At 30.5% G+C, this 10290-nt stretch overlaps 1 protein-coding gene across 1 annotated transcript; it reads left to right on the forward strand.

The window, feature by feature from the left end:
- Positions 1–1983: 1983 nt before the first annotated feature.
- Positions 1984–6099, forward strand: LOC112001663 (protein PELPK1). The gene is made up of 2 exons (XM_024033838.2): positions 1984–2086; positions 4433–6099. Exons 1-2 carry the CDS (start codon positions 1984–1986, stop codon positions 6097–6099), a joined length of 1770 nt encoding a protein of 589 aa, XP_023889606.2.
- The last annotated feature ends 4191 nt before the right edge of the window (positions 6100–10290 follow it).

Raw genomic sequence — 10290 nt, forward strand, 5'->3', positions numbered from 1 at the left:
CACAAATAACCATTAAAATATTAATTTTTTTTGGAGATAAAATTTTTCGTCAAATTATTTGCGAGAGGCTATGAAAATCCCTCATAAAAAGTATATTATTTGTGAGGGTTAAAAAAAAATGCCCTCACTAGTAATAAATTATTTGTGAGGACTAAAATACTTTAAAGCAATCATTGCGAAACTTAAATTAAAAAAAAAAAAATTAGTAAAAAAAGAACGTAAATACATCAAGTTATCAAAAAAAAAACCGAAAATACATGAAGTTTTACAATTTTTTTGTACAAGTTTTTATATTTTAAAATTATTACAAGATAGTTCAATAGTTCATTATTAGTTACCACTGCACACCCTTGGTGTGATGATCACTTTACAAGTATAAGTGCTTGTGAGGTGGGGCAAGAGCTATTGTTTAAGTATCTAGGAGGGAATTTCACACACATATACACCTAGATTAGGTTAGAATAGAATTTCTATCTTGTATAAAAAAAATAAATAAATAAATAAAAAAGTTCATTATTAGTTGTCAATATTTATTGTCAATTTGAGTAGATGTAACCATTTTATTTTGTTAAGTTTGTACTATTTTTTTTATTTTTTATTTTATGAAGTTGTCATTATCTGTGTTATTATTTCTATAAAAATATTTTAAACTAAGTGACAAAATTCAACCGACATTATATTAAATTGGCATATATAGCCACTCTCATCCGTACATAAATTATATACTAAATGTCTATTTAACCAATTAAATACTTGAACAATCACTAACTTTACTATTTTTTTTTTCTTGAATCATTAACTATATAACAAAAAGTTATTATTACACGATAACAATACACACACACATGTAACAAACACTATATATGTGTTTCCTAATTATTAAATTATATAATATTTATACTATACACACGCAAATTCATACACATCACAATTCACACAAACAACTTTGTAACAAATAAAATAAAAAATAAAGAACACAATTAGTATCAGACACACCCTCACACACATAAAATATAAATTTATAATAAAGAAAAATATCCACAACTCACAAACATTTACTTTTTACTCATAGGGTTGGAGATGTCGAGATACGTAGATAAAAAAGAGAGATAAGATGAGATTTATGATGATGAGATAGTTAGATGGAAAAGATAGATGAGATGAGATTCATGAGAAGGAGGTCAAAGATCTTAGAAAGAGAAAGATAGAGAGGTCTGTGATCTATGTTGTTGTTTAGTTAATTTTGGGATGGGCTAATTTCTGTTGATGTTTGAGTTTGTGTTGAGCTGAGCTGATATGTGGTTAAGATGTGCAAGATTTAGGTTAGAATGTGATGATTTGAAAGCATACATTCGCTATAGTAGGTTGGAAATTGTCTCTTCCATTTCTTTTGCAGGTTTGCTGATTCAAGCACAATTCCGAAGTGCATCGCTAGCCTTCTTCTCTTATGTTGATATAAGTAGCGGACTCGACTTTCCTAAGTGGAATCCGGGTCCAAGGCAGTCCAATCAAAGTTTGACAAAAAAGAACAAGAAAAAGAAAAACCAACAACTAAATATTGTAACATATATCCAGTCACGTGAGACATGACATGATAGGAATAACATGACAAAGACCAAACCGGGAAATGGCATACACGATGCATGTATATTAGTGGGGTTTTGCCAACTTGCCATCTTCGAAGCTAGGGCATAAAAGCAACAACTGTAAAGTACAGTATGTACAACTACATTTTCGGCATTTTGAGTAGCAAAGTCAGCCAGCACTGAAACAGTCATTTTCCTTAAAGAGAAATAAATCAGAAAGGCCCCAAGACTTCATGCAATGAAGCCCTTAGTTAGTGCTGCGTAGGTGAACCGATTAAACAGCTTTACTAAGCTCACAATATATAATGTGACCTACGAGACTCAAAGTCTCAAAGTGACTCAAAGCTTGAAACAACTAGTAGAAGTGCAAAGCCTAATCTCTTAAGCACTGTTCACTATGAAGACTAGATCCTTTTGTCAAGGGGCTCTTCTGGGCTTCTTGGTGGTGTTCTTCTTGTTTGCTGTGAGCTGCTATGGGGAACCTGGTCAAGACTCTTCAGGTATATTTGTTCTCTAACATAATAAGGGTATTTTGCTCAGCTATATTAGGCTAGCTCATAGCTGCTTCCTTCATTGTTTAAACATTAGGATTTGTAGACTTGTAGCTACTGCTTGTTGCTAATTTGTTACAGTTGCTAATTAATAATAATAAAATTTTACTAAAATTAAACAAAAATAAATGAATATATGAAAAATAAAACTGGCTTCTATCTCGTATAGTATTAGCAATATAAAAGATACAAAATATTTTTTTTTTCCCTAATAATACACTTCAGCTTAATCATATATTATCTATCAAAATAGAATTCAATTTTTTTTTAAATCCCAAAAAATAATCAGTAATAATATAAAAAGTCATATTTTGTTAGATCTTTCATTTTGTTGAAAAATAAAATATTCATAAACAATATGCTCACTAATCATTAACACAGTTCAAAAAAAATTTACAATTTTTGAAGTCTAAATATCACTCTACATTATGATTATAATGGTGAATTTCTATTTTAGAACTAGTTTTTTTTTTTCATAATTTGTGAAATCTTATTGATAAAACTTATTTATAACAACAAATATCGTCAAATGTAATTAAAAATACTTATGTACCTCTTGAGAATCTAAAATTGAGCTAATAATAAGCAACTCGATTATAGTTTCACTTAAACAATGATTCAATTATTACAATTGAGAATGTAAAAAAATATTAATCAATATCATTCAGCGGTAAAGTTATCTTGCTAATCGAGAAGAGAAAACGAAGAAAAAAAGAAAAGAAAAAAAAAACTAGACACCCTAGTAATCTTTTAGGTGGGGTTAGATAGCATGGCAGCACCCAATAGAAGTGTTATACCGATCGAACATGTGTTCAAAATGCATAAGTCATTACTATTTTTGTAAGTGAAGTTATATATATATATATGTGTGTGTGTGTGTGTGCGCGTGTGTGTGTGTGTTTGATTTGTGTGCTAAAATAGGTTTTTTTAAGGGGCCACCAATCACAAATATAGGCTAAGTTCTTCTCTAATTTTTGAGCTTTTTGGAACAACTTTCAATTTTGGGATTGGTTTTCAATTTTGGAGGGCCGATGTATGAATTTTTTGAAAATAATTAAAAATTTTATTTAAAAAAAAATACAATTTAAAACTTTTGAAGTCCCTCTGGTCTAGCGGTGGTTCCATCACTCTATATATTTATCGTCAAAACATTTAAACAAAAAGAAAAATTAATCGTCTATTGCATTCATTTTTCAAACCAAAGAAACAATCACAATACAAAGCTTATCTGAAAAGTGAAATTACTCTGTTTTGATGTTTTTTTTTTTTTTTTTTTTTTGGTGTTTAGTATGGTAGAAGTCTATGAAAATGTTTTTATAGTCAATGAAAAACAAGCTCAATAGAACACACAAAATTTTCCGCTTTTAAAAGCAGAACACGTTTTGTGGAATACTAAAAAAAGAAATATAACAATTAAGCTCTGCACCAACAAAACTCTCCCAATGGTATCTTTTGTTTCTTTGCCCCTTTCTCACCACAGATCAACTATCGACCCCTTTTTTTAAAACTATATATATATATATATATATCTCTAAGAAATAAAAAATATAATAGGCTATAAATTTATCATAAGTGGGTTCTTGTAAAATGTAATATTACCACTCTATTTTTTTTAGAGGAATACCAGCCTGTTTTGATTCCTTTCTTATTACCTCATTTAATTTTTGTTTAATTCACTTCTCTATAATATAGGAAGGATTTAATCACAACCTTATTTCAAAATTTTGACAAAAACTTGTAAAAGAAAATGTTTCAAAGTAATATATATTTGCGGGCCCATGAATCATAGAGCACATGACATATGATTTGATGAGAAGAAAAATGATTACATATATACAATAGGGTTAATCAAGCCTCTTTGCTAAGAGATTTGTAACTCAACTGATTGATACCTTTTGGTGTCCATGACATCCAGAGTATAAATCTCCCTTCTCTTATTGTAAACTATCAATTTATTTAATTTTAAAGAAAGTGTTAATAAGCCTCCCTTAAATGACTATAAGATTAAAGTTAATCACGCCTCCCTTAAAAAAATTTCTAACACCACCAGCAATAGATATTGCTCTTAACATCTAAGGTTTCTTCATTCCAAAGCCATATTCTATATCAAAGGATAAAGAATAAGACATCCTTGCATATAATATCATTCTTATTGTTCCATCATATAATTTTAAATGACTGATCATCATGATAGTATTTGTTTTTATTTTTCATTTTTAGAAGTGATAGTATTTGTTTGTGCTGGGCTTTGTGTATAATTCTAAATGATACATTTTAATGTATTTGTTTGTGCAGGGATTAGTGTAACCACTAATGGAAAGTCTAACAATGAAGGGTTCAAAGCAACAATAGATCTTGATAAAGGAAGATTCAAGAAACCTTTTCCACCACACATTCCAATCTTTAAGAAACCATCAATTCCCATTCTTACAAATCCAAAGCCACCAAAAGTTCCAATTTTTAAAAAGACTCTTCTATCATCCATTCCTGCTTTCAAGAAGCCATTTCTTACACCAATTCCAAATTTTAAGAAGCCACTTCTTCCACCAATTCCAATTTTCAAGAAGCCATTATCGCCACATGGTCCAGTTGTGAAGACGCCACCACATGTTCCAATTTTGAAGAAGCCGCTTCCACCATCAACTCCAATTTTCAAGAAGCCATTACCACCATCAGTTCCAGTTTTCAAGAAGCCACTTCCTCCAACTATTCCAAGTTTCAAGAAACCAATACTACCACCAATTCCAGTTCTTAAGAAGCCATTTCCATCGTTTAAAAAACCGTTTCCATTTAATAAGCCAATTCTTCCACCTATTCCTAATTTCAAGAAACCACTTCCATCAATTCCAAGTTTTAAGAAACCAATTCTTCCACCTATTCTTGATTTTAAGAAACCACTTCCACCAATTCCAAACTTTAAAAAACCACTTCTACCACCAATTCCAGGTTTTAAGAAGCCGATTCTTCCACCTATTCCGGATTTTAAGAAACCACTTCCATCAATTCCAGGTTTTAAGAAACCACTTTTACCACCAATTCCAGGTTTTAAGAAGCCGATTCTTCCACCTATTCCTAATTTCAAGAAACCACTTCCAACAATTCCAGGTTTTAAGAAGCCAATTCTTCTACCTATTCCTGATTTTAAGAAACCACTTCCACCAATTTCAGGTTTTAAGAAACCACTTCTACCACCAATTCCAGGTTTTAAGAAGCCGATTCTTCCACCTATTCCTGATTTTAAGAAACCACTTCCAACAATTCCAGGTTTTAAGAAGCCAATTCTTCCACCTATTCCTGATTTTAAGAAACCACTTCCACCAATTCCAAGTTTTAAGAAACCACTTCTACCACCAATTCCAGGTTTTAAGAAGCCGATTCTTCCACCTATTCCTGATTTTAAGAAACCACTTCCAACAATTCCAGGTTTTAAGAAGCCAATTCTTCCACCTATTCCTGATTTTAAGAAACTATTTCCACCAATTCCAGGTTTTAAGAAACCACTTCTACCACCAATTCCAAGTTTTAAGAAGCCGATTCTTTCACATTTCCCTAGTTTTAAGAAACCACTTCCACCTATTCCAGGTTTTAAGAAACCAAATCTACCACCAATTCCAAGTTTTAAGAAGCCAATCATTCCACCTATTCCTGATTTTAAGAAACCACTTCTACCAATTCCAGGTTTTAAGAATCCATTTCTTCCGCCTCTTCCTGATTTTAGGAAACCATTTCTACCACCAATTCCAGGTTTTAAGAAACCAATTCTTCCACCTCTTCCTGATTTTAAGAAACCATTTCTACCACCTATTCCAATTTTTAAGAGACCACTCCCTCTTATAAACCCTTTTCCTCAATTTCCAGGTTTTGGAAAGTCACTTCCACCATCCATTCCAATTCTCAAGAAACCACATCTTCCCTCTCCCCCAATTCTCAAAACAATAGTCAAGAAGAAACCTGCTCCTTAGAAAAAAATTATAGATATATATTGTAATAAAGGAAAATGGTGGTGATTGCTTTGTACGCATATATAAGTTATTGAAAATGCTAGAGTCAATGAAAATGTTCACAAAGAATTGTACTCCCTCTCACATTTGAAGTGCAATGGAACCTAGTTGATGTGAAGGCTCATGTAAAGAGAGTGAAAAAGTCTGTATATTTTTTTGGTGCATCTAGCACTGCTCATAAATTAAATAAATTTGTTATTCTTGTTATGTGGCTTCCATCAAATATCAAAAAGTAGACAGTGCTCAGTAAAATGAAAATGCTTCCAAATTTATTTTCCACATACAATTAACTACCGTTTCTCCACACTAATTGATCTTCCCCCACCCCTAACTTGAGTGTTTAGTGTTCACTAAAATGATTAATCCTTTTTTCTTAAGACCATGCTTGATCTTTTTTTCTTGACACTAATCAGTCGTCCCCTTTAGTTTCTCTTTGCTCATATTGTAAGTCATACTTATACTTGACCTTGGGTATGACAATGCTTGAAAGGAATATTTAGACCCCTTTTCATATATTAAGAAGTGAGTTTCTAAATTATTTCTATTGATGAATTATGGAGATCTGATTAGTACATATTAATCATCACATATTACCATATTGATATATAAAAAGTAATAAAAATAAGGTAAAGAACACAACATATAGTAATGAAGTGGACAACTAATAGATAACATCCACACAAAAAAACCACCATATAAGAGTTAACTCCAAGATAAGAAGGAATTTCACTATTAAAATTGAAGTTTCCAACCAAATCAGACTCATGATCCTAGTCTCCAACTTGAAGATACTTTTACTAACACCCCATAATTTGCTCCAAATAGCATGGACTCTTCTTATTTGAAATACTCCACGCGAATCCCATTTGAGTTCAAGAACTGCTTTAAAGATTCTTATCCGCTCTAGAACTAAAAAGGTGTTAAGACTTTAGCTTAATTAAATCACCAAAAAAAAAAAAAAATCATCTTGAGATTTTAAATTTGAGTTGACAGAATTAGAGAAACTAGGTTTAAGAATTTCTCTTCTATACTCACAATACAAGCTCTCTAAATCTCTATTTGTACATTCAACATACACATTTTTTTCAAAGAACGTAGAAATATGTACATTGAATTTACAAAATTGTTTACATTCTTCAATAAATTGTATACATTCAATAGTTTCTTTGAAAATTTGTGCATATTGAATATACAGAATTGTGTACGTTAAATGTATAGAATTTTGTATGTTATATGGATAAAATTGAGTACATTTTTTGAAAAAGGTGTATATTGAATACACATTCATTTTTTTCAATCTTTGAAAATTGTACAGTCTTTGAAAAATGTGTATTTTGAATGTACAAAATTGGTTACATTCTTCGAAAATTTGTATAAGTTATATACAATTTTGTACTTTCATTAAAAATGTGTATGTTAAATGTATATAATTTTGTATATTTTTTGAAAAATTGAGTATGGTGAATGTACAATATTGTGTAAATTTATTGAAAAATTATGTGCATTGAGTATACAAACTTGTATATAATCTTTGAAAATTTGTGTACATTAGATAAAAAAAATTGAGTACATTTTTTGAAAAATATGAACATTGAATGGATAAAATTACTGACATTCTTTGAAAATTTTTGTACATTGTATATACACAATTTTGTACAATTATTGAAAAATTTTTGTACATTGAATGTACATAATTGGAAATTTGTATAAGATGAACGTAAAAAATTTGTTATTCATTGAAAAATTGTGTATGTTGAATGGACACAATTCATTGAAAAATTGTGTATGATGAATGTACAAAATTTTGTTATTCATTGAAAAATTATTTACATTAAATATACAAAATTATATAATTCTTTAAAAACAATGTATGTTGGATATACACATCATTAATAAGTGAATGTCGACAACAGTTTATAAATAGCATAGTGCAATGCATTTGTTTGCAAGTGGTCATGGATAAAATAAGTTCAAACCTGGTACCGAAAACTTGTTTTGTTGATAATACTTATTCTCGAAATCATTATTTTCCATAAAAATCGATTTGTCACATAAGAACATGTCACATAAGATCTAAGAAGATCATAAACAAACTTGATAATCAAGTAATCCAACATCACATGAAGAATCTAAAAAGAATTTTCTTGAGTACTACTACCGAATATAGGAAAACGAAAAAGCTAGAATTAATTAAAGTGACGATGAGCAAACCAATGGTTGTGTTGAACTCGATTCTGATGTGAGGAAGTTTACTGGCCGCAAACAGGGTGAACAATATGCATTAATTACATCCTCATAGTTAACTTCCATTTGACTGCTCTTCGAATCTAATTCATCATGTTCAACAGCATTCTAATAAGAAAGAGTAAATTCTTATCAGGTTACAGGTGAAATATAGCAAATTCAATTTACACTTATTCCATGATAAAGTTCTAGCAACAGATCACACTTTTGAAGGAGCTACTGCAACAACCGCACACTCTGATGTGCTAAATGAACCATATGACCTCATATGCCAAAAAATTGTCATAAATTAGACGTGTGAGAAAGAGCATGATAACATTAATCTTGGAAATGGTGATGCATGTATGTGAGTGACGTTTGATCAACTGTCATCTTTTTCTTTTCTTTTTCTTTCTTTTTTTGTAGAAGAGATCAACTGCCATCTTAGAAGATACAAAATATGCAAGCAAAACAGAATCATAGGAACACATAACTAAGAAACATAAATGAAGGCCATCTAGAAAATGAGCTAACCAACAAGAAAGAAGTAAGATTTAACATAAAAGCAATTTTTATACTCAGGTTTCTTCATAATCATTATATTAAAAAATGTCAATATAAAGAATCAATTAACATATCAATTTAAAACGCTATTGGATTAATTAAAAGTAAATTAAGAAAATAAATCTAAGTAAAGAATTAGTATGATAGTATACTTGAAAGTTGAAAGCTTCCAAAATATTTTACATGGGGCCTGATTTCTTTTAAATAATTATAGAAAACCCATATTTTCTTCTTTCTACCCTGGATTTAAGTCCTAATTATTCAAAATATTAGTTCATCATTTGAAACCCAAAATTCCTAAAAGGGATTTCTTGTGTTAAGGGGAAATTTTCTACTTGGGAAAATTTCTACTTCTACTCGACTCTCTTCCTTGGTTTTTACTTTCCTGTTTTTGTTGAAAGGTTGGGGAGGCAATTTCCCTCCCACAATTCATTTTTGCCCCATAGTTGAGCCCAAAAGGTTAAGCTTTGATGTGGAGAGGTTCAACTAGTACATAAATCATGTTTAGTCCAAAACCTTACTGATATGACATTCCCTATGAGTTTCTAATTCTCCGGTGGTAATATCTAGTGTATAACATTTTCAGTTTCTTAATGCACAAAATGCAATATTGAGAAGCGCCATTCGGCTAGAAATCATTTTTTTCAACCAAGCAGTATATAGATATGGAGTGACGTCAAAAGCACAGTATACAAAAATACTAATTGATTCTTGACCTAATATTTGTGGCGTAAGCATTGCGAGACATCAATTGAAGTAAGGTCAGGAGTTCAATAAATAAATCAGCATAAAGTGATGAATTTCTTTGCTTTTTGAGGAATCATTTTATATGAATCATATAAAAATATTTTGAAGGACAAAATATACCTGGATAGAATAATGATGGAATGTGGGGAGAAAACGTTTCTTCCAGTACTCATTAAACATCAAAGTGAGCAAGAGCAGTGGAATTATTGATATGGAAGCAGCTGGCATTGACTTGAGTCCAAAAAGACCAATCATGGTAATTTGCATGAGAACAATTGCAACAATAATATAGTGATGAATGTATGGCCAGTATTGTCCACATGTCTCGTACACAATTGCATATACATCTTGAATCTGCAAAACATATTTTTATTTATAAGCCTTGATATTGGTAAGTTGGAAAAATAATGTTGTTAACAAAAGAAAATCATTTACTTTCAAGGTGCATATCGATCCTCACAACGACTGAAACAAATGTTAATAGTTCCATTCGTGGAAGTGTGGAAACAAGTTTGATGTTAACTCAAGACAAAATGTTCAATACATAATGGAAAGTTAAATATGTCAAGATAATTTATCCATTATCAAAAAAATTTGATAATATTTTAAGGACTTTTT

The sequence above is a fragment of the Quercus suber genome, unplaced genomic scaffold, assembly GCF_002906115.3.
Source record: "Quercus suber isolate HL8 unplaced genomic scaffold, Cork oak 2.0 scaffold_132, whole genome shotgun sequence".
NCBI lineage: Eukaryota > Viridiplantae > Streptophyta > Magnoliopsida > Fagales > Fagaceae > Quercus > Quercus suber.

Bases quoted from the DNA above. Each gene is read 5' to 3' on its own strand.
- LOC112001663 (XM_024033838.2), top strand. From the start codon at position 1,984: ATGAAGACTAGATCCTTTTGTCAAGGGGCTCTTCTGGGCTTCTTGGTG. The intron at 2,087-4,432 runs GTATATTTGTTC...TTGTTTGTGCAG, and splicing joins ACCTGGTCAAGACTCTTCAG to GGATTAGTGTAACCACTAAT.